The following is a 24,556-nucleotide window of genomic DNA, read 5'->3' on the forward strand; positions in this document are numbered from 1 at the left end:
CACAAAATGATTCCCACGATGTAGACGACAAAAAAACGTTTCCGTTCAAATCATGGGATAAGAAAGTGTTAATCAAAGCTTAAACAAAACAGCGTTGGTTTGTAATTGGCAATTTACACAAATTCTGACTCAAAACATTTGAATTTCAAAATTATTTGACGCAGTGATCAGCAGCCATTCCCTTGTCATCATTAATAGTAACTTAAACGTATACTTTACAAAAACGTTAAGCAAATGGCGTTATTATTACATGGATGCTCAATACGGAATCTCTCTGTGCTCTATGTAATGAGACTGATAACAGTCATGGGTGTAACTTTCTCTTTAACTTCATCATGACATGGAAAAGCGTAGTTTGTCAAAGGATCAATGCAGTTCATTCCTACGTGCACTGCCGTCTTTGTAAACGGAGTCTCAGTATTATTCGTTACACCCCTACACTGAGTCTAACAAACTTTATTAGGAGGCCGTTTCGGGTAACCATTGAGCGACCTATGACCGCCCAATCAAATGCGAGAAGGCCGAACGGATTTAACCAGTCAGACAAAGGCTACTGTTTAGGTTTTGACGAGACTTACAAAATACACTGGTCACTGACACTGATCTATAAACAAACGAAAATCCGCATAAGACGCAGATATTTAACCTGCAGTATATACGCTTAGGGCTTTCTGTGACATAGTTACCATTAGCTAATATTTCCGCAAGCTGAAACACTATTTCCAGCGACTGTTTAGTCACTGGTGACAGTGTTGTAGCGTTCTCCCTTTGCATCACCCGGAAGCGTTCGTGCGAAAATATCTTTCGGAATCGTTCCGATACAAACTTTTTCGAGGTTCAATTGGTGTGTGCAAATGTCCACTTTCGCGATTTTGTAAGGTGTATTCTGATTGATCAATCTCAAAGGTTACCTGATATGACCTCCTACTAGTGTTTGTCAGACTCAGAGGAGTATAACCAATAATACTGAGACCAAGTTTACTTAAACTGCAAGCACTGTTGCCTGCAATGTATGCAGTTTGTCTGCCTTTTGACGTGTTTTGTTTAGTATCGTGTCTTCATTCATTGTTCTAAATACAGATGTCAGTGGTAGAGTTGGAATGTCACATCCGGTTTGGTGACTCTCTGGAACTATGGGTAACACCCACTCCACAACAGTAGGTTCATCTTCATTCTCACAACAATTGTATATTTATCTCCGATAACTCCGATAACATGCATTCCTGTGAACTCAGACCGGTACAAACAAGAGTAATTGAGTCTGGACCTGCAAGATTTTCCTTCATTTCCGTACAACTAGAAATCTGCTCATGAATAAAGCAACAATTTAGAGCGCGCCTAATTCATCGAAAGAAATACCCCGTTTCATGTTGATGTCATTCGGAAACGACAGTGTGTATAAATGTATCTTAGGAGCAGTGGTGTGGCCCAGTGGTTAAAGCGTTCGGTCGTCACATCTAAACCCAGATTCGATTCCCCATATTGGTAACAATGTGTGATGTCGAGTTCTTGTCTCGCTGATTTGTTCAACGTTACCGTGGTCATTATCCTCAAGTTGTTTGATAGAAGTCGATCTCAAATGGGAATCGATTTGATATGACAGGACATCAGTAGCTATATTTTATTGTCAAGTGTGTTTTTTGTGTTTTTGTTCAGACCACAAATATATTTTCTGGATGGGTTCAGAGCTAACGGAATTGTCTTGGAATATTTGCCATCGAGTAGCGGTTTGGAGGCTTATACGTTTAAAGAAAACGCCGTAATAGGGAACGCTGTACCTGCGACCGACGTGACTTCCCTCAAGTCTGATACGGAATGGCACATTGTACTCACGATACTACCGGAACATATATATGTAAGTATTTGCTACAGGACAACACTTGTATGTAAGTATTTGCTACAGGAGAACACTTGTATGTAAGTATTTGCTGCAGGACAACACCTGTATGTAAGTATTTGCTGCAGGACAACACTTGTATGTAAGTATTTGCTGCAGGACAACACTTGTATGTAAGTATTTGCTGCAGGACAACACTTGTATGTAAGTATTTGCTGCAGGACAACACTTGTATGTAAGTATTTGCTACAGGACAACACTTGTATGTAAGTATTTGCTACAGGACAACACTTGTATGTAAGTATTTGCTACAGGACAACACTTGTATGTAAGTATTTGCTGCAGGACAACACTTGTATGTAAGTATTTGCTACAGGACAACACTTGTATGTAAGTATTTGCTGCAGGACAACACTTGTATGTAAGTATTTGCTGCAGGACAACACTTGTATGTAAGTATTTGCTACAGGACAACACTTGTATGTAAGTATTTGCTACAGGACAACACTTGTATGTAAGTATTTGCTACAGGACAACACTTGTATGTAAGTATTTGCTGCAGGACAACACTTGTATGTAAGTATTTGCTGCAGGACAACACTTGTATGTAAGTATTTGCTGCAGGACAACACTTGTATGTAAGTATTTGCTACAGGACAACACTTGTATGTAAGTATTTGCTGCAGGACAACACTTGTATGTAAGTATTTGCTACAGGACAACACTTGTATGTAAGTATTTGCTGCAGGACAACACTTGTATATAAGTATTTGCTGCAGGACAACACTTGTATGTAAGTATTTGCTGCAGGACAACACCTGTATGTAAGTATTTGCTACAGGACAACACCTGTATGTAAGTATTTGCTGCAGGACAACACTTGTATGTAAGTATTTGCTACAGGACAACACCTGTATGTAAGTATTTGCTGCAGGACAACACCTGTATGTAAGTATTTGCTACAGGACAACACCTGTATGTAAGTATTTGCTGCAGGACAACACCTGTATGTAAGTATTTGCTGCAGGACAACACTTGTATGTAAGTATTTGCTACAGTACAACACCTGTATGTAAGTATTTGCTGCAGGACAACACCTGTATGTAAGTATTTGCTACAGGACAACACTTGTATGTAAGTATTTGCTACAGGACAACACTTGTATGTAAGTATTTGCTACAGGACAACACTTGTATGTAAGTATTTGCTAGAGGACAACACTTCTATGTAAGTATTTGCTACAGGACAACACTTGTATGTAAGTATTTGCTACAGGACAACACCTGTATGTAAGTATTTGCTACAGGACAACACTTGTATGTAAGTATTTGCTGCAGGACAACACTTGTATGTAAGTATTTGCTGCAGGACAACACTTGTATGTAAGTATTTGCTACAGGACAACACCTGTATGTAAGTATTTGCTGCAGGACAACACCTGTATGTAAGTATTTGCTGCAGGACAACACTTGTATGTAAGTATTTGCTACAGGACAACACTTGTATGTAAGTATTTGCTAGAGGACAACACCTGTATGTAAGTATTTGCTAGAGGACAACACTTGTATGTAAGTATTTGCTAGAGGACAACACTTGTGTGTAAGTATTTGCTACAGGACAACACTTGTATGTAAGTATTTGCTACAGGACAACACTTGTATGTAAGTATTTGCTAGAGGACAACACTTGTATGTAAGTATTTGCTAGAGGACAACATTTGTATGTAAGTATTTGCTACAGGACAACACCTGTATGTAAGTATTTGCTACAGGAAAACACCTGTATGTAAGTATTTGCTAGAGGACAACACTTGTATGTAAGTATTTGCTACAGGACAACACTTGTATGTAAGTATTTGCTACAGGACAACACTTGTATGTAAGTATTTGCTGCAGGACAACACCTGTATGTAAGTATTTGCTACAGGACAACACCTGTATGTAAGTATTTGCTACAGGACAACACTTGTATGTATGTATTTGCTACAGGACAACACCTGTATGTAAGTATTTGCTACAGGACAACACTTGTATGTAAGTATTTGCTAGAGGACAACACTTGTATGTAAGTATTTGCTACAGGACAACACCTGTATGTAAGTATTTGCTACAGGACAACACCTGTATGTAAGTATTTGCTACAGGACAACACTTGTATGTAAGTATTTGCTACAGGACAACACTTGTATGTAAGTATTTGCTGCAGGACAACACTTGTATGTAAGTATTTGCTGCAGGACAACACTTGTATGTAAGTATTTGCTGCAGGACAACACTTGTATGTAAGTATTTGCTGCAGGACAACACTTGTATGTAAGTATTTGCTACAGGACAACACTTGTATGTAAGTATTTGCTACAGGACAACACCTGTATGTAAGTATTTGCTACAGGACAACACTTGTATGTAAGTATTTGCTGCAGGACAACACTTGTATGTAAGTATTTGCTGCAGGACAACACTTGTATGTAAGTATTTGCTGCAGGACAACACTTGTATGTAAGTATTTGCTACAGGACAACACTTGTATGTAAGTATTTGCTACAGGACAACACTTGTATGTAAGTATTTGCTGCAGGACAACACTTGTATGTAAGTATTTGCTACAGGACAACACCTGTATGTAAGTATGTGCTACAGGACAACACTTGTATGTAAGTATTTGCTACAGGACAACACTTGTATGTAAGTATTTGCTGCAGGACAACACTTGTATGTAAGTATTTGCTACAGGACAACACTTGTATGTAAGTATTTGCTGCAGGACAACACTTGTATGTAAGTATTTGCTACAGGACAACACTTGTATGTAAGTATTTGCTACAGGACAACACTTGTATGTAAGTATTTGCTGCAGGACAACACTTGTATGTAAGTATTTGCTGCAGGACAACACTTGTATGTAAGTATTTGCTACAGGACAACACTTGTATGTAAGTATTTGCTGCAGGACAACACTTGTATGTAAGTATTTGCTACAGGACAACACCTGTATGTAAGTATTTGCTACAGGACAACACTTGTATGTAAGTATTTGCTGCAGGACAACACTTGTATGTAAGTATTTGCTGCAGGACAACACTTGTATGTAAGTATTTGCTGCAGGACAACACTTGTATGTAAGTATTTGCTGCAGGACAACACTTGTATGTAAGTATTTGCTACAGGACAACACTTGTATGTAAGTATTTGCTACAGGACAACACTTGTATGTAAGTATTTGCTGCAGGACAACACTTGTATGTAAGTATTTGCTACAGGACAACACCTGTATGTAAGTATTTGCTACAGGACAACACTTGTATGTAAGTATTTGCTACAGGACAACACTTGTATGTAAGTATTTGCTGCAGGACAACACTTGTATGTAAGTATTTGCTACAGGACAACACTTGTATGTAAGTATTTGCTGCAGGACAACACTTGTATGTAAGTATTTGCTACAGGACAACACTTGTATGTAAGCATTGCTGCAGGAAAACACCTGTATGCGTGTGCTGCAGAACGAGGCAGACATTTTAACCAAACAGGCGTGCAGAGAGTTGCGCCAAGCCGACTTGCCGGTGTCCTTTGAAGTATTTAACGTCACCTTGCATTGTTTTGACAGTTCGAGTTCACCACTTTAGTAGGTTTTAGCTCGTGATGTATTTAACGAGTTCACCACTTACAGAAGTGACAGTTGTGAACAATTTTCACACTTCACCTTCAACTTCAACTTCATATTAATTCGGCGGTCGGCCTGGTGGCACCTCCCTCATATTTACAGTACCTACCAGGACAGAACACCTGTATCTATACACCTGGAAATTAATCAAGCAACACCCCAATTTTTTCTATTGGAGCAACTTTGAAGTGTTCTGACAATCAAAATATGCCGGGTTGATATAGTTTGACACTTTTTTATTCAACAGACGATCTCTGACAAACAACTTAAAGGGAAAAAGTATCAAGACTTTGCTTTATTGCAACGAAATCCAAATTCTTAAAACTGTCTTAAATTCATGAAAAAATGGACACAATTTACTATTCATCCACAGACGTTGTTGTCAGGTGTATTAACACAAATGTCACATGGAAAGAAAGAACAGTCATCTGAGAGTCTGCACACCGACTTTCATCAATATCTAGTGTGTCCTCCCTGCGCACGCACCACCGATTCCAGACGCCTCCTCATTCCTTGGATGAGTCTCCGGATCTGATTCTGGGGGATCCTGTTCCACTCCTCATGCAGGGCAGCCGTCAATTCGTTGAGATTATGGACTGGTGGGTCTCTCTGCCTCACACGACGGCCAATAAAGTCCCACAAATGTTCAATGGGGTTGAGGTCAGGGCTCATGGCAGGCCATGGAATTCTGTCAATTGCATTTTGCCGCAAAAAATCATTTACAGCATGCGCCCTGTGAGGTCTAGCATTGTCGTCCATAAATATGGGTCTCGTTGCCAGAGGATGGTTCTCAAAATGAGGTACCACAGCCCTGTCAAGAACCTCCTGTTGGTAACGAACACCGTTAAGGTTGCCACGGATGGTAATGATATCCAACTTGCAGTTCATGGAAATGCACCCCCATACCATAACGGAACCTCCCCCAAAGGCCACAGTCTCCTGGATGTTCCGTGGAGCCATTGCTGTGTTCCTCTGCCTCCAGACCCGAGTACGACCGTCCACCATGTGCAGCAAGAACCGGCTCTCATCTGAGAAATGGACCTTCCTCCAAGAGGCAATGTTCCAGTGCAAACGGTCATTACACCAGGCCAGTCGGGCTGCCTTATGGGCTGGAGACAGTCTGGGTCGCTTGATTGGCCTCCTTGCCCGGTATCCTGCAGCTTTCAGACGATTCCGAACAGTCCTGTTCGAGATGGGTCTCCCTGGAAGCCACTCCTGTCTCAACCGAGAGCTCGAGTCGAAGGACCTGCGCCGTACAAGTCTCAGTAAAGCTCTGTCCTCCCGGACTGTGGTCTTCCTGGGTCTTCCTGGTCTAGGCAGGTCTTTAACTTCATTAGTGGCCCGGTATTTTTTCAAAAGTTTTGAAATTATGGAATGATGTCGTCCGATTTGAGTCCCGATTTGTCTTAGAGACATACCAGCATTCCTCATGCCGATTATTTGCCAACGAGTGGCCTCTGATAATTTCCTACGTGCCATGACATTGAAATGAATGAAAAACCGAATGCAATCGACAACCTGCGCTTGTAAACACCCCAGGGAAAAAGTGCATTTTTCGAAAGTTGAGGTTAAAGCAATGCACGTGCGCTGTGCAAGCTTCACGCGCGTCATATCAACCCATGAAAAGCTCATGCTGTATGTCAATACATCAAAATTGAATAATCAATCATCAAAATTACTTCGTTAAACTTTGTTAAGTTTTTATGTGTCTTTGAATTTGGTGTTGCTTAATTAATTTCCATATGTATATCTACTGCAGAACACCTGCATGCGTTTACTATCAGTGTACAGAACAGTTTTGATATCAAATCCTTTTGGGGGAAAAGTATTTGCTTTGTCTCAAGTGATTAAATTGAGAACAAATCAGAAAATAATGTAATGGATCCTGCGTGGAATGGCCACAAGGGCAGATGGGGTTTTTTGGATTCAGAGGTCTATCCTTGTAAATGATACGTCTGAACTGCACAAATATGGTGGTGTCTCTGGTAACACTGGCGAGGGAGTTCAAATTTGGATTACAAGAAGGTGGATCTGCCCATTATGTTCCGTATGGTACTAGAATTACGTAGTTCACAAGCAGTCAGTTCGGAAATGTTCGGATGAACAGAGATGGATAAGTATTGTCGAGCCATTGTCGAGTCGTCTTCTCCCATACCCTTTTTTCGATATTTCATCTATATTATCTGTATGTTCCTACTGTATGCAAAAACGGGTTGTAAGGAAGCCTAATGGTGAAAGCGATCGCCAGGGACGGTTTCGATTCCACACTTGGGTACAACGTGTAAAGCCCATTTCTGCCTCGCCATGATATCGCTGGAATAGTGCAATACGCGATCTAAAACTTAACTCACTCACTGTATGTGAACATCTGCATGCTAGTGCCTACGTCAGGAGAATATATATATATTTATTCGCTCATAGTAACAAAACTGCTTAGATGTATAAATATTTTTCTTTCAGATATCTATCAAGGATCGTGGCGTCTTGGCATTACCCAACTTGATGGACCCGAGGACCATACATTCTGTATCAGGGACCGACTTGAATTTCATGATCAGAAGGCTCGTGTGGACGAAGGGAACCGATGTCATTAAACGTAGGGTATTGTTGTATTTGAGGGAATGAGTTGAGGCTTAGAGTGAAAAATGGCACATTCTGATCGAAACAGAGTAACAATGTAAGCATGCTTGTGGATGGGTTTGGCACTGTTATTATTCGTTAGTACATACCATACTTATAGTCATCAAAATGATGACTGTCACAAATGCACAAGCCTTGAATGAGCTTAATGGTCACTAACAGGTTAGACGGTTCTGGTGAGAGTGCGTGTCTGGAAGGGGGACTGTTCTTTGCGATTTCCTAATTCACGACACTCGTGAAGGCAGTTTATGAGGCAGAAATAGTATTCAGCAATCCATGCTTGTCGTAAGAGGCGTCTCATGGTATCGGGTGGCCAGGCTCGCTGACGTAGTTAACATACGTCATCGGATCCCAGTTGCGTAGATGGATGCTCAAGAAACTGATCGCTGAATTCTTTGACCTAGAAACTATTACTCTAGTAATATAATATATATATAATTTATATAATAATAATATAGGTGAAATATTACTGAGTGCTACGGTAAAAAGCCAGCCAAACCAAACCAAACCAATTCTTATGGTTGGAGGAGGTCTCTTCCGACTTGTCTAAATTACTGTATATATACTTTCAGGGCGGGGCCCTTTCGACTGTTCATTGCCACCACCGGCATTTGGAGACGCGAACGTGACGGTAGAAACAACAGGACGGTCACTAGTGGCTAGATACACGTGTACAAGGGGCACGGATCAGTGTGGGGGAACACAGCCATCTAGCACTTGCATTGGCGGGATCTGGCAGACCGTCGAAGGGATGTGTTTCGTGACGACATTCAATAACCCTGACATTGTATGTAGTGCATACACACACCGCACTGTTCGGGTGTATGTTTTGTTAGTGAAAACTGAGTGGTAGTTTCTTTGACCGGTTTAATCGGCTGAGCAAAACATCAGGGCCTTGATTTTCGAAGCTCTCTTAGCGCTAAGATAGTCGTAAGTTAATGTTAATGTATCCTACTTCCGACAATCTTTGCGCTAAGAGAGCTACGAAAATCTAACTCCAGGCTACACAGTGACATAATGGCGGGTACACACCAACCCGTGACGTCATAATCACTGATGTACTCAGGGGAGATTACTGCTGCCTGGGGAGGTCCATCGCACTGATGCGCTTAACATTACAGTGTACAGAAGAGGTGGCTATTAACTATGCAGAGTTGCGTCCCTTGGGTCGACGAGAAATCCTGATTGTGGATTCGAATCCTTGTTCGTGGCTATGAACACCAAGCTGTAGGTTTGTCACACCATAGCGCCATAACTGTGATTACTTGTTTCAAAGCATTTAGAAGCAGGAAAGAAAAAATATCGATGAATAACGTCTTTATTGCCTGAAGTCCAACAATTTCTCAATTTCGACTGTGGATTTCACACACGATGGTAACTCTCAATCTCGGTTTTGGAGTTCACCAAGGGTGGTAACTCTCAGTCTCGATTGTGGAGTTCACCAAGGGTCAGAAACGTCTCTTCCAACTCAAATATGACACGTTCTGATCAAATTGGAATAATTTCAATTAACAAAATCCCATATACATTTCATAAACTGATCGTGATACTTTTTGCAGACCAAAAAGAGTGTAATCCACATGGGGTGTCCCCCTGAAAATTTGATGAAGATACACGTGTTTGCGACGCCAACTATGAATCAAGAGTAGGTCGTTTCGTGTTTTTTTCTTCCTTTTTTTCTTTTCTTTTTTTTTGTTTTTTTTTTGGTTTTTTTTGGGTTTTTTTGTTTGGTATTCCAGTGTTTTGCTTTATTGCCTGAATCATTTGTAAGTGACTGAATGAATGTTAATATAGCATCACAATGGTGTGTGACAGACTCGTGCAACGCATTCCCCAGTGTGACAAAGCTGTACAATACAGTTCCTTATTTTGTCTAGTCGCCATGATCCTGTGTATTGTCACGTGAACACTTGCCTTGTCGTTGCATGTATATGTGATGTATTCCACAGTTATTGAAGCGTTCGTTTGTCACACCAAAGACCCGGGTTTGATTCCCCACCAGGGCAAAGTCCGGGAAACAAAAACCAAGTCTAAATAAGATATCTCTAATGTGTGTGACCCCAGCAGTACGGCCTATATCGAGGGACATAACCATCTGATAACACTGGTTTTGGAACCTACTAGGAGGTAAAGTGATGAGCCGACACCAGTCTTTAACTGCTCTGGATGTGTATACCAGCTGTCAAGGCAAACGCCCACGTTCCCCCAGTACCATATTGTCAGATGCAGATGAACAAACTCTAAGAATCCATTTACACGATTTTTAACTGTGCTCTTACTACTTCTTTACTATAATACTGACCCATAAACACATAATTGGCACGACCATACTATCAAATATCTTTAATAACACCATACATGGCATACCTCCAACCCAAGAAAACCCGTAAATTGACATCTTAGCTCTGTTTGCTTGTGAGCGAAGACAAAACTGTGCCTTGCCCCATGATAATTTGGGAGTGAATATAAGTCCTAAATATCTATGTGAAGAAACACTGTCAGTATCTATTCGTTTTCATTGAAAATACCATTTTTCATATGATCGAAGTGGACCACCATTGCCCAATACCATTATGTTAGTTTTATCCAAAGGACAAGGTATGATAAGGGTGGTTTTTGGCCCACTAACAGAATTGGCTGAAAACATGTTATTTGTTTAGAGACAAGTTAGCTTTGCATAAAAATGCTACATTTTACATGGTCTGAGGTGTAATTTCACTGCAGAGGGGCCCAATGGGTTTTATGTTCCCATGAAAAGTAACAAGAAGTCTGAAATATCACTGTGCCATAATGACGTATTTACAACTGTCATTTTATTTACATACAAATTACAGCAGTTTTACGACAGGTAGTCATGCTGAAAAACATGTCAATGTCAATCATAATGTTTTAACCTCAAGGGGCCCAATTAGGGTTGCAAAACATTGTTAAGTCAATTACTTGCCAAGTGTGACCCCAAAACTCAGTCATTATTCACAGCATTCTTTGCAAATGTAATCCATGGGTCCATTGTACAACATGTAAGCATGATAACAATCATGTTGCACTAAGAATCACAGGGTCTGTTTTGGGTGAAGCTTCATTTTGGGCACAGCTTCATTCTAACTAGTAAGTGTTACAAGTCAGCATTTACAACCAGTTTTAGCAAATATACAGTTAACATCTCAATCATCATATGTTATTACAATAACCAATCATGTTGCAGTAAACATCATAGATCTTGACCTCAAAGGGGCCCATTTCGGGTGCAATTTCATTGTCAGCACAGGTTCATATTAACACCATACAAGTGTTAAAGTCAGTATTCAAAAGACTTCACAGAGTAATTATTCACAACTTATCCACTTTAAAGATACAAAACATCCACTATTACTCTTCATTCACACAGTCATCAATCTCAGTTTCTGATTCACTGTCAAGAACTGCAGAATTCAAGAGTGTATAAACCTAAAGCAGATCAAAATATATAAAATATGAATTTTAAAATATTGGGAACAAAGGCAACTATACTGACTTGAAAAGGTGAATGATCAGTGTCTTAATAAAAGATTTACATGATGTTAATTAAAGCTTGTTTCAACAGTGTACATAGATTACCAAACTGCAGAAAAAAATTAAAATATTTGGATTTGATGTGAAACAGTTTATTTAAACATTGTAGACTGGATAAACAAACTTGGAAAAAAAGAAAGAAAAGTTAAATGGATTTGAACCTGCATGTCTGATAACAAAAAAAAGTCTACAGTCTACTATTGCAACCATTAGTCCACATGTTCCTTTGCCTCACAATGTGAATTTAAGCTTATATAATTACACGTTACAACTATGTATGACTTGACGTCTGTTTGTGTTCATCATCTGCTAGACCTTGATACAATGTTCTTATTCTAGCTAAAAAATCCTTTTCATACAGTTAAGTGTAGTCATTTTGGTTAAATGAAATCTAATAGGTCACTGGAAAAATCAAGGTGCATAAGGTCTTGGAAGATGCATAGGTTTATACGGGGCAATCCTGTTATTTTGACAGTGACAGGTGACTCAAAGGTGTTCGATAAATAGATGACGGAAAGACTATGATCAAATTCTGACATAATAACAAAGATTCTCACCTTTACAATGCTGCTTGATCATATTTTTAAAATCTTCAGATATCTTCTTACTTTTCTAGCAGAGACCAAAAACCAAAAACCAATGTTTACCTCATAAATCAGCCTTGTGAGTGCCTTATGATATTAAAAAGTTTAATAAAGATGTTTGATATGTGTATTTTAGATCACAAAACCATTTAAAATATAATGTACCATGGCACAGATGTGTAAATGTGATGGATTGTTTTTAAAGATGTTATTTTATGTCAATGTTTATTTTTTTAGATGTTGTATGGGGCAATTTCATAAACCGAAAAAAATGTACTTTTTTAAAGATTTTGATGTGAGCAAAAGCGTGACCCACCGCAATTTTTTAGGTGTGTATTCTAATTTACTCTCTTCATATATGGTGAAAAAATTGGGATGGGTCATGCTTTTGCTCATACTTTTCTATCGCTCTGAAAATCAGAAAATGTAGTTTTCTAGAAGATATTGTAAAATATGTTAACTTTGAGGTCTTCAAAGAGGAAAACTAAGAACACTAAAACATAAAAATGCAATTGGAGGTAACTTCAACAATTAATTTAGCCCTTTTTATGCTAAAATTATCGTGTTGTAAAATTTTGATAATCATGACATGTTGTGGGCCAATAAGGGCCTCTCTCATACCTTGTCCTTTACCGTCATTCCAGTTTGATCACAGCATTGTTCTAAAGCATAGATCTTATGCTGCGATTCCAGGGAAGAGCTGGCTAATGGAGACACATTATCAGCAAACATTAGAAAACATAGGTTATCAACAGACCAGACACACATTCTGGCATTATTTTTTTCTAATTAATTAATAAAGATTATGAAGATCTGTGGACTCAGGATACAGCCTTGACGGGTGCCAATGTTACAGCTGAAGGACTTCCATCAGACATTTTCACACATGCACAAAGGTTTGAATACATTGACAAAATTATATGGAGAAACCTGCCACCAATACCAACTTCGGAGAGACTGTTCAGAAGTACTTCATGTCTTACTGATTCAAATGCTTTGGAAAAACCAACAAAAAGACATAAAACTTACCACCTTTCCTTGATGAATATTTCTGACATGTAGAATGTAAAGCAAAGATGTTATCAGTGGTTGAATAATTTTCCCTAAACCCTGCTTGCACTTCACTTATACAGTTTAGGCCATCACACCACTGTTTAAGCTTAGAACTCATAACTGAACAAAAGGTTTTACATAATACACCTATTAAGGATATATATTGGTAATTATTTGGGTTGGATTTGTCACCAGGTTTATTTTCTTTGCCATGGATATTGTAATCGTGCAATGCAACGGCAATGAATTGTGACAAGCTGTTGGGTTGACATTGGTTTCAAACATTGTACCCATGTGGAGAATCGAACCCGGGTCTGAGACGTGACGAGCGAGCGCTTTAACCACTGGGCCACCCATCGCCCTTTGGTTTCTGAAGCTTCTGGTGCAAAGGATCCACGGATGTTGAATCGTCAGTGTGTTTTCTTGTTTTCAGGATGGAGATACAACTTGTCAACACTGCCACCCCTAGACGCACGCCTGTCCTGACAGCCAGTATCATCTTCACCAGTGGTCAGTACATCAACACATTCGTGCTGTTCAGCAACGTGACCGGTGATATAATTGTCGACTCCTTCCCGTTCAAAGTGGGTCAGGAGTTTCACATGGTCATCACGTATCTGGTCAAGAGTTTCCGGGTGAGTGACCGAGAGACAAAACTGCAAGCCTTCAGTAAAGTTCAACTGGAATCTTGCAATAACATACAGTTCCACTTCCTGGTATTTCAGCGCATTGAGCGTAGATATGTCCAAACCAGTCTTTAACAAATATTAATGTCTCTCAGCGCCAATCTGCTTCGCTAACAGATTTTGTAGAAACAGTACGAAACTGTGTGCAGTGTAGTCTATTTCGATTTTATTGTTTTGACGTTAACAGAATGGACCTGCAGATTTCATTCAGGGCCTGTAGATTTTAAAGCCTGCAAGCGGAAGCAGGCCCTGATAGCCAACTGGCAAATTAAAGTATTAAATTGTCAAACACTGGTCTAGATGCTTGTATTTTGAGGTCCAGCGATATGTTTTGTAGAGTTTCACTTTAGATATATACTAGTATTTATTGATATGTGGACTTACGCAATGTAGTGACTAAACTGACCAGGACAGATGAGTCGTTGATGCGTTTTGTCGAAGTCCATATGCTGGACCGGTGTTCACTTAGGCAATCTCCAGATTTGCAGATTCACAATCAATTTTGCAGAGAATAATGTGATAGAGTTGCGGCTACGCTGAGTACGGCATTGTCAATGATCAACCATCTAAGGAAAGTTGAAAAAAGTGCAAACATGTGTGTCACAACCTATATACTGAACAGCAAAAGAAGCGCAATTTTAGGAAAAAAATGAAATCTCATAAAAGTAAGCGTTCATGTTTATGGCTTCTATCTAAACACTTGAATTGCGTTTCTTTTGTTGTCAGTATACATTGACATGGATCTATAATACTATTAACCAAACATATCACTGACACTTTCTGCAGTACTTGATTGCTTGTCGCGTAGTGGGACGATGAGGTCAAGTAGCATCCTCCAAGTGGGTAAAATGTGCAAAAGCCAATTTCAGGTGTGACACCATGCTAGTGTTTGAATATAGCGGCGTAAAACCGTACTCAGTCATTCACTCGTACGCCAATGATACCGTTATTCCCTGATGATTGTGATCCGCAGGTGAGTGTTAACGGTAAAGACTTGAAAGACGTGCAGGTCGATACGGGGGGAGATTTTCTACTCGCTGTGTCAATGAAAGGAACAATGACCGCCCGGACTGTCGAGTTCCAGATGCCAGGTAGCCGTTTTGTTATTGAATCATGTAGCTGTTATAGAGGAGTCTGGTTTATGTTAGTGAGGGGGGCACATGTGCATCTATGGGACATTTATTTGGAATTTAAACTTGAACGTAATTACTAATATTATACGAGGATATCCATATAACGCACAAGTCCATGCTGAAGGCGCACTGGTGTTTTTTCGATCATTGGATGTAAGTCTCAGAGTCAGATCGTATTATCAGTCTCAACTCCCTGAGGAGTATACAACTCTTGCTGTCACTAGAGTTTATTGTGGCTCCCTCATCCTAACGAAGTACCCATTTCAGAGCCTGGTGGACTGGAACATATAGTCCTAGCTCTTTGTCCACGTTTACTGCACGTTGCTGTACCGGCAACCAAGTGTTTGTACGTTTTCATGTGGCCACCATCTGGTCATATACCAACGGATTCTTTAAAGTGCACAAGCCTGCACACACAGATGACCCCAAGGTTTTCACATGTCGTCATTCTAAGGTATCTGGTCAATATTGGAGTGATGGTTGCGTCATCAAACACTGATATACTCACCTATCTTACCTCTATGATACTTTCATAAAACTAATCAGCTTTAAAAGACTCACGGTTCCCGATATCATATCATTCATTTTAGCACACCTACCCTACTTTCCTACTATTTTCGCCCTTGGTTGTCAGGAATATTCTGCTAATTATCAATGTTGCAATTCTGGTGTGCAATTGGTGCCTGCTCTGAGTTCCTTGTCGAGGGTAATTTCTACATTAAATTCATGTCTTTCATCGACAGGAGATGAAAAAGGGACAGTCAAGGAGATCCCAAGTACCCAGACTCAAGGTGAATTTGATTGATATTTCTTTTAAAGATCTATTCAAACCAGAAGTCAGGGACTTTCTTGTCCGACCTTGCTATAGGGATCGGTCCCTAAGAATAAGACCTATGCAGACCAATCAGCCAATACAATACCACAATTAATATTTAGTCAATAACGTCGTCTTTAAAGGACAGATGTGTTTTTTGTTGTTTACGAACATCTATGTGCAGCTATTAACGCTTAGGTTGTTCCGAGTGCACCAGTACCAGATCCAAGTCCATCACTGACCACTAAGTCTTGACCGCAGGTATCCATTATTACAGTCTTGGGACCATATTCTCGAAACCACAAGAATTCTTAACTTTGATCGTAACCAATGTGTTACAAATGGGCTTACGAAGTTCGTATGGTTACGAACGTTTCGAAAATAGCTGACTTGGGGCTTCTTTCTCGACCTTTACTAAGGTTAACCTTAACTCTCTTTCTTTAACAATGCAGTAAGGTTACCCTAGTGACTTACTACCACCTTAGTGCTTTGTGACAGGTGTATCTTGGCTTTCGCTTGTTCGCAAGACACGAAGTACTGACATCAAAATGACTGTGGTAAAATACTGAATATGCAAATAGATTTCACACCTCTCTCAGCAATATCCCTGTCACATTCTGATAAGGGGCAGATAAAGGTACAAGGATAAGCATTTTAAAGTGTGAGGAATCCAACTAAAGCCTTTGGTGTGACGTCAGAACGTTTCAGGCAGCACGTTTAAATAATGTGTATAATTAACACGGCTAACTAACAAGCCAATGAAACTGATCTGGTTTGATCTGCAAAGGTATGAGAAAATATGTGGAGTCAGGGCCGCTGTGCATCTAATTTGACTTTTGTTGTGTCCATGACATGAAATACAATGCATTCATGTCCCTGGGGTTTGCTGCCTTCCTCGACACTCATAGCATTTATTATTTCCCAGTAACTATTTGAGAATGATAGACGCACCCGACACCTATGATTAGAATGTTTTGAAACATCGCAGTAATATTTCTGAAATAAACAACTCATTCATAAGACAAAACAACACCAAACAAGTACAGAGATCAAAACCAAAACCAAATGCAAAGACTGCCGAACAGCACATGTAAATTAAACAACAAAGCGTTTTGTAATAAAAAGACTTTAATGCAAAACAATATATGTTCATAATACCCTGTTCATAATATATAACAATATATGTTTATAATAACGTGCATACGCGATGTCTTCTATCGTTTTTTGGCCCAGTGCCCATCACATAAATCACAAAGAGACCATCCATAAAGTCCTTGTTTGATAAATGGAAGTGTATGTCCCAACAAAAACGTTTTAAATTATAATATATGTTACATTCAGCGGCCCCAGAGATAAATCTGGCGGGCAAGCCTGTCACGTCCAGCAGTTCGTTGATAAACGGCTCAGACCATCGAGTTGTGGACGGTAACGCTTCACAGAACTGGAGCTCAGAGTCCTGCTGGGCGGCTCAGACTGGGGACTTGAATCCCTGGTGGATGGTGGACTTCCTGGCTAACTACAGCATCATCAACGTCATCATCACCAGCAGGGGCTCGTGCGGGGAGCCATGTGGTAAGCTTTGTTTGTTGTCAGATGTCTGGCGCGTGATGACGTACATGTAATCAAAATAGTTAACATAGCTATGTCGACGCCTTTGCATCATGATGATGAAATAGGGAGCGAGTCACTGGTTAGACAGTATTTTCTCTTATGTCACGGCTTGTGAGCTTGATGTGGGAGAAAAACACGAGCAAACCTACTAACGATTCAGGAGTTTGCCGAGTGCTAGTGAGCAAAAGTGGCGATTTAGCGAGTTTAAATTTATGCCGCTTGGATGCAATATTCCAGCAATATCAAGGCGAGGTATTAATTCGCTATGAACATTTTTTTAAAAAATGTCTGCATGTCAAAGTAACGAATAACGCGAGGAACGTTTATCACAAACGGTAATTACATAATACGTGGCAAGGTCGTCAGATCCAACGTTTGAATCAGTTGATCATATTCACTAAGGAAAACGATGACACCTCTGGAAGGGAAAGAAAAGTAGTACTGAGTGCACCCATCGTGGCTGTTGTCCTTCGCTGCTCATACTATCGACCACTAGCTGACCTATTTAAAGCTTCAATGTACATCTACATCTTTGTATGTATTCTGGTTTTTGTTTCGGCGGCCATGTTCCTTTGCCCAATCCACATTCCCTGACTGTCTTTCAGATTCCAGGCTCCATGACTTCAAGATAGAGTTATTTGACCACGAGCCCCGTTCCTCTGATGTTGGAGTGGAGTGCCTGTCGTACTCCGGAGTGTTCCCCCACTCCAAAACCCAGACGCTAAGGTGTAATACGGAAGTCAGGGGGCGGTTCCTGAGACTGACCTCCCCCGGCAGGACTGACCAAAATGACCTACTGACCTTGTGTGAAGTGCAGGTGTACGGGACGAAAGTAGCATAAGCATGTAGGTAGAGTGTGTCGCAAAGTAAACACATTGCTTACACATGCATCTGTCGCTGTAAGCCAATCTCAGCATTTGTACACACCTGACGTACATCAAAATCAAGGTATCGCTTATATCATCACCAAGAGCAGCAAATGTGTTTTCATGTCACTGGATTAAATTATTTGGTCCATCAACTGACTGTCTGTATTATGGTTTAATTTTGACTGGCTTGTCCATCTTTGACTGGGGGTTGTCTGTTTGACTGTCAGATCAATAAGCCATTCCATCCAGACCGTCAAAAGAGGAACTGTATACAACCTACAAAATCTTGTAAGAGTAAGGGAATTGCAGGTCATGCTCAAACATTTCGCGAAACACATGTTGTAATCACTGTATGTCTGTGATCAAACGTTTTAGTTTAGCTTGAACGCCAGTCTTTTCCGGGCAGGTAATCGAATTTAAATGTACCTGTTGTTTAAACGTATCATATAGGCATGGTACCTACCAGACCTTCTCGGTCTCTTTTCCAGATTCTCGATATACCACTCTCTCTCTCTCTGAAGTTTGACTGTTTGATACAAACAAGAACTTGTGAACTATTTTATGTGTCAGTTCTTGGAACATGATGTATTATACAAGTGTGTTACGCAATGTGTCATGTGTACCACGACGACAGTAATCCAGACCGGTCTGAATGAAATCATAATTCATCACTTTTCCAAACTATTTTATCTCAATCACATGTACTGAAAAATACGCTAGTAACTTCAACAGAAGTGTTCATCGAAACCGTTACTAGTTCTGGATCCTAAATACATTAGCTGCAACTATCTACTTTCATTTCAGACTGAGTTGCTCACGAACACCACCATCAGTCCCGGTTTCTGCCGTTGTTTCGTCTGTATCCGAGTGTATGAAACACATCAGTCTGATTCCAACAGTATTTATTTTTTGTGTGTTACAATCGTGCCTTGAAATAAACTGTAAGCACGTCCACATTGTGTCCTGTTGTAGCACTGATGGCTGCTGGTCTTCCCGTTAGGTTCTGTAAACAAAGAGAGTTTCTAGAGAGTCACACCTCCAATATTGGTCCATGTGCCTCTTGCTGGACCAGTGAATTGTGGGAATTTTATGAAAGTAAACATGCTTTTCAAACGATAGGAGTAATTGTCACGGTCACATGATGACTTGGTTGTTTCGCGTCGACAAAGGGTGTGTTAGCTGTAGTCACAGACAACAATTGTTGGTATCCCCTCCCCCGCCATCCCGTAAACGTTGGTATCGGAGTTCCTCAAGTAGTGCGCTGTTTAGAATGGCGCACCTTAGGCGAACCAGGAACCTATCATCTGTGACACTATGAGCCTAATGCTAAAAAATAACAGATAATTCACTCAAACAAGAACACCGTATTTGAAAGTAAACGGTGGTGACTCGTCTACTCATGTTATTCACTGTTTAGTGTTGCGTCTGTTCAGGGAACCGGAAACCCGAGTTAATGTTTTTGGTTCAAAAGGCACTCTTTACTCATTTTCGAGGGTTTCATGATATTTATTGTATTTTGTGTAACTTTTAAATTTGGTTTAGCTCACAACCATGGATATCGCCGTCGCCGTCGCCGTCGCCGTCGCCGTCGTCATCGTCATCATGACAGGAAAGTTAGAAAGCGTACATATCCAAGCAACTAGTATAAACTCATGGCGAGGAAGTACTGTCGGAAACAGGAAACAAAAGAAAGACTATAGATGGCAATTAGATTGTTCAGCCAAGTGTGAGACAGACCGGACATGAGATGCATGTGCTGCTCACAGGCACAAAGGGGTCATCTCAAAGATACGTGTCCTTTCTCAGAGCGTTCAATGTTTCTCATCTATCGATGAACTGTCTCTCTTTCAAAAGGGTTGTGTTCAAATGTGTAAAAGTGTATGATACCCATTGGAAATCTAAATCAGCCATCGTATTAAACATCTTAAAATATATAAGTCGCATGACCACCCGACAATCGACAGCACTGGTCATTATCTGTAGACTGCCATGACATGCCGTTACATAACTACTATAGTGAGGATGATTAGACGCCTTACACAACGGGGACATATGTATTTAATTATAAGGCATGAATAATATTAGAAAATAAGTACAATCTTATTTTTGTAAACAAATAATTACACTAGGGCAGCTATTATTATTATAATAAAACACTTCAAAGGACACTGGAAATGATTTTCCCTAGTGGTTTAATTCCTCTAAAGGATCATTTTATCTCAGCTGGTATCTGTCCCGACCCCAACCACCGTTTGTGTCACCCCATCCTGACATATCGTATGAGACGACCCCTCCCACATGTTTCCTGTTATAGTAACACTGAGATGCCATGTTGGCTATCTCCATAATAGTTCTAGCACTAAAGTTATTATTTTGACGTAAGTTACCGTTTATAATGAAGCTAAATTCAGTACAATAAAATGGCAATTTAAATGTGACCTTTGAATTACAATATCATCGCACACTAATTCTCATTAAACCATGATCTGTTCCAAATATGGCGCTGTTGGACTTTGGAATTCAAATACATCGCTCATTTCTGCACTAATCTAGATTCTTTTTCCATCCCCTTACTACTGAAACTATAGTTGGGCTGAACTTAGTTTAACAGACATTTCACGCCTCCACATTAATAGCATATCTTCTTGATATCAATGCGAAAAAAAACACTTTCCGACAGTACTTTAGTATGTTTTTCCCTCGAGCATTGGTTGTCAACCTTTACTGCCAACAAGCGTCTTCCTTGAGGTTTGATCATATCATTGCAACGTTACAAACTACAGGCGTCCCTGAATAGACAGCAAAACGACGTGGCTAACCATTTGTGTGCGTGAGCGCGAGCGTGTGTGTCTGCGCGAGCTGTGAATGTGAGTTCGCTGAGGTACGTGCGTGATTCTTATGGCAGATACCAAACTCAATATTTCGGACCTAAATTCATCGTCACATGATCTTGTTACTCCGCTTCATCACATCCCAAACCAGGCTGCATGTTCCAGCATCGGCACAGCGTCGCGCTCAGGGCTCCACGTAAACGGCGAACTTGACAGTGAACCCGTTGAAAGCTCCAAGGCGTAAAGGTGTCATTTGCAGTGACACATCCCACGATGTTAAAATGTTCCGTTCAGAAAGTCTGAAAAACGAATGTTTCCATTTTGAGCGTGCATGCCATCCTTTGTAGGTATATGAGGTCAAGTACGTCAGGTTATTTTCATTTTTGATCACTCATTTTTTTGTTTCACGGTGTTATGGAATTATTTAGGCCCAAATATCAGGTTTCTCTGAACATTATGTTTCTATTCTTTGGCGAAAGGAGACACACTGTGAACAAGAACTACTTTTCCAGTCACGTGTCATTAATGACCTTGTAACCTTAATGTGTTGATGACCATGACCGTCCTGAAATGGCTTTGTACATATATCCAGATGTGGGTATACAGGTCTGCAGTCTAATTAACTATACACTCGTGGTACTATTTTCACATCTAGCAGACTAGACATGAATCACACGGGGTAAACAGGTAGCTATGCAGACGTCTTAGTGGGTTAGATAGTCAGGCTAGTTAAAGGCGCGCCACCGTTTGCTCATAAAATAAATGGGTAGATCGTTTGGTTCCAGACTGGAGCATATGGGTTAAAGTCACGTGACTGGAATAATTCAGGGTTTGGTGTTCAACTCCAAACGCACGCATGACCTAGCTGTGAGATGAAAGCTTAAATGTTTGTCTGAAAAGGAATGAAAGTTGATGTTTTTGTCTTCTTTCCTGGGGTAGATCCTAATACCGTTCATATCCTAACAAATCTTTCAATCTTAAAACTCACTAAACGTATATGCCTGAAATGTGGAGGATATGTCGAAATCAGTAAATGGTCTTAAGAGATTTGTTTCATCATGTCATAGAAATAAACCAGCCTCTTTAACACCGCCTACGATATCCTACACTTGCATGTTTCTGAACCATTGACTTGTACCAGGCAGCACAAAGTGCGACCTCTCTGGAATACCTTCTTAATATTTCTCTGACCCTTGACACATCTTTCTGGGAAGACCGGACAGTTTATAGTGTTGCAAAACCCACTGTCACTAGAATTTTGAATACCCTTTGGTATTTTTGACGTGTATTGTATACTGTATTGATCATTAACATTGACCGTATATGGTTTTACGTCGGTTTAGCGTTATTCCTGCAATATAACGTCGGAAAAAAATGGGCTTCATATCTTGCACCTATTTGTGGATTCGCTCCCGCCCGTTCGGAGAGACCAGTGACGCTACCCCGACACGTTATCATTAAGAATCAGACCCGTGGAGGTCCCGGGGTAGAATAGGCCTTCAGCCACCCATGTTTGTCATGAAGGGCGACTATACTTGTTGTAAGGGTCGACTAAGGGATCGGGTTTTCAGACTCACAAATTTGGTTGACGCATGTCAACGGTTCCCTGATCGATGCTCATGCTGCAGATTACTGGATTGTCTGGTCCAGACTCGAATATTTACAGACCACTGCCATGTATGTTTTTTTAGTTTGTTTTTGTTTTTGTTTTGTTTTGTTTTTGTTTTGTTGATGCCGATATTAGTGATATGATTCTACAATCCCACGACCAATACAAGCAACAACGCCTTTAGACTCATCTGTGCCGCGAAATATAATTACATGCAGGTTAGTGTTGTATCTAAATAAATTAAGATGTAATGAAGACTTTGGAAAACAAACAAACACGGCAATAGCAGTTTCTCTTTGCCCAGTGGATATATATACATGAGGTTTATAACGTTGTTTTCAAGTCCAAGTCAAGTCCGCATTGCCTTTCTGCTACATCGTTAATTCATTCCCCGCACCTAACTGACGGGCGTTCTAATAATCATTTCATAAAACAGTGCCACACAGGATTTTATATCGCCTGTCGGGTAAATCATGCAGGTTTAGGTGTTAGCATCCGGAAAAAGCAGCATAAGTATTCATGTGATGTTAAACTCCAATTGCCCAGTGACATATTAAAACATGCCCTGCAGCCAAATCATGTATACGACCCCCAGTACATTAGGATCCCTTAGCTGGGCAAGACCCATTGTCGTGTACATCAAACATGAGTTTCACCAGCTAGGTCGTGTGGTAACTCTGCTCTGATACAGACAAGGTAAGACATTTAACGATTTGTTTCTTTAGTTTTATATCCTTGGTACGTTTAACTTGTATCAATTTTTCAAATTTAACTAATGATTGGAAAAATCAATATGGGTAACAGAAGGCATCTGGGGGTGGGACAGTGCTGCCTTCTTATCGGGTTGCAATTAGGCATTTCCTAAAGGTAAGTTCAGAACTTCAATGACAGATTTATGAAATGATCTTACACGTACGTCATAAGACTGCATAAAAAGAAAGAATTGTTCCTACCGCACATTTTTTTTTCAAAAGTGACGAGGGCGGTAAGACTTTTAAAAATTGTTTATAGAAAAAAAGCGACACTGGAGGAACCCATTTTTTAAAATATTTTTTTTTCTCGGAAATACAGCTTGGAAACTTTATCAGATGTTACTGAGATATTATCAGATGTTACTGAGATATTATCAGATATTACTGAGATCTTATCAGATGTTACTGAGATATTATCAGATGTTACTGAGATATTATCAGATGTTACTGAGATATTATCAGATATTACTGAGATATTATCAGATGTTACTGAGTAGTAGATACAGTCACACTCGTTCTTACAGACTCTCTTTCTTATAGTAGACAAATGGATGATTGGGACGTGGCAAAGTCATTTCTTTTTTTAAATGGCAATAAAAATGTTGATTACGAGCACAAATAAAAGTGACGCACCGATGCCCGAGAAACATTTCTCTTTTCTTATTGACCCTAACATAAATTACTTTGAACCGTCTTATGAAGCCAAATTACCTGCACTTGGAACTTGCCAGGAACAAAATAATTTATCTTCACTCACACATAAATGTCGCTTTTCGATTGGCCGATAACTCATTCAGTACTTCGTGGTAGTCACTTTTCTTTAACTGGAATAACATTAAATGATGCACGGAAATTACCGATGTTTTGCGAATAGAAATCAATGGAAGGGAGATGACTCTAAATCTGTTTTTCTTGTGTCGTC

The 24,556-nt window shown here is 40.0% G+C and overlaps 2 protein-coding genes across 3 annotated transcripts in view; both read left to right on the top strand.

The window, feature by feature from the left end:
- The window catches only part of LOC137281781 (uncharacterized), a 55,821-nt gene extending 36,425 nt beyond the window's left edge, over positions 1–19,396 (top strand). Inside the window, exons 30-40 of the mRNA XM_067813396.1 lie at positions 1,081–1,157; positions 1,657–1,855; positions 7,961–8,096; positions 8,713–8,927; positions 9,700–9,785; positions 13,763–13,964; positions 14,989–15,106; positions 15,892–15,939; positions 17,304–17,534; positions 18,179–18,418; positions 19,247–19,396. Of these exons, the coding sequence (XP_067669497.1) occupies positions 1,081–1,157; positions 1,657–1,855; positions 7,961–8,096; positions 8,713–8,927; positions 9,700–9,785; positions 13,763–13,964; positions 14,989–15,106; positions 15,892–15,939; positions 17,304–17,534; positions 18,179–18,414 (1,548 nt within the window). The 3' untranslated portion in view covers positions 18,415–18,418; positions 19,247–19,396. The remainder of the gene's footprint in view (positions 1–1,080; positions 1,158–1,656; positions 1,856–7,960; positions 8,097–8,712; positions 8,928–9,699; positions 9,786–13,762; positions 13,965–14,988; positions 15,107–15,891; positions 15,940–17,303; positions 17,535–18,178; positions 18,419–19,246) is intronic.
- Positions 19,397–23,488: 4,092 nt separating this feature from the next.
- The window catches only part of LOC137281779 (uncharacterized), a 76,382-nt gene continuing 75,314 nt past the window's right edge, over positions 23,489–24,556 (top strand). For both annotated transcript variants that reach the window (XM_067813394.1, XM_067813395.1), the window contains exon 1: positions 23,489–23,578. The gene's annotated coding sequence lies outside the window, so the exon portion shown is untranslated. The remainder of the gene's footprint in view (positions 23,579–24,556) is intronic.

The sequence above is a fragment of the Haliotis asinina genome, chromosome 4 (genome assembly GCF_037392515.1).
Source record: "Haliotis asinina isolate JCU_RB_2024 chromosome 4, JCU_Hal_asi_v2, whole genome shotgun sequence".
Classification (NCBI taxonomy): domain Eukaryota; kingdom Metazoa; phylum Mollusca; class Gastropoda; order Lepetellida; family Haliotidae; genus Haliotis; species Haliotis asinina.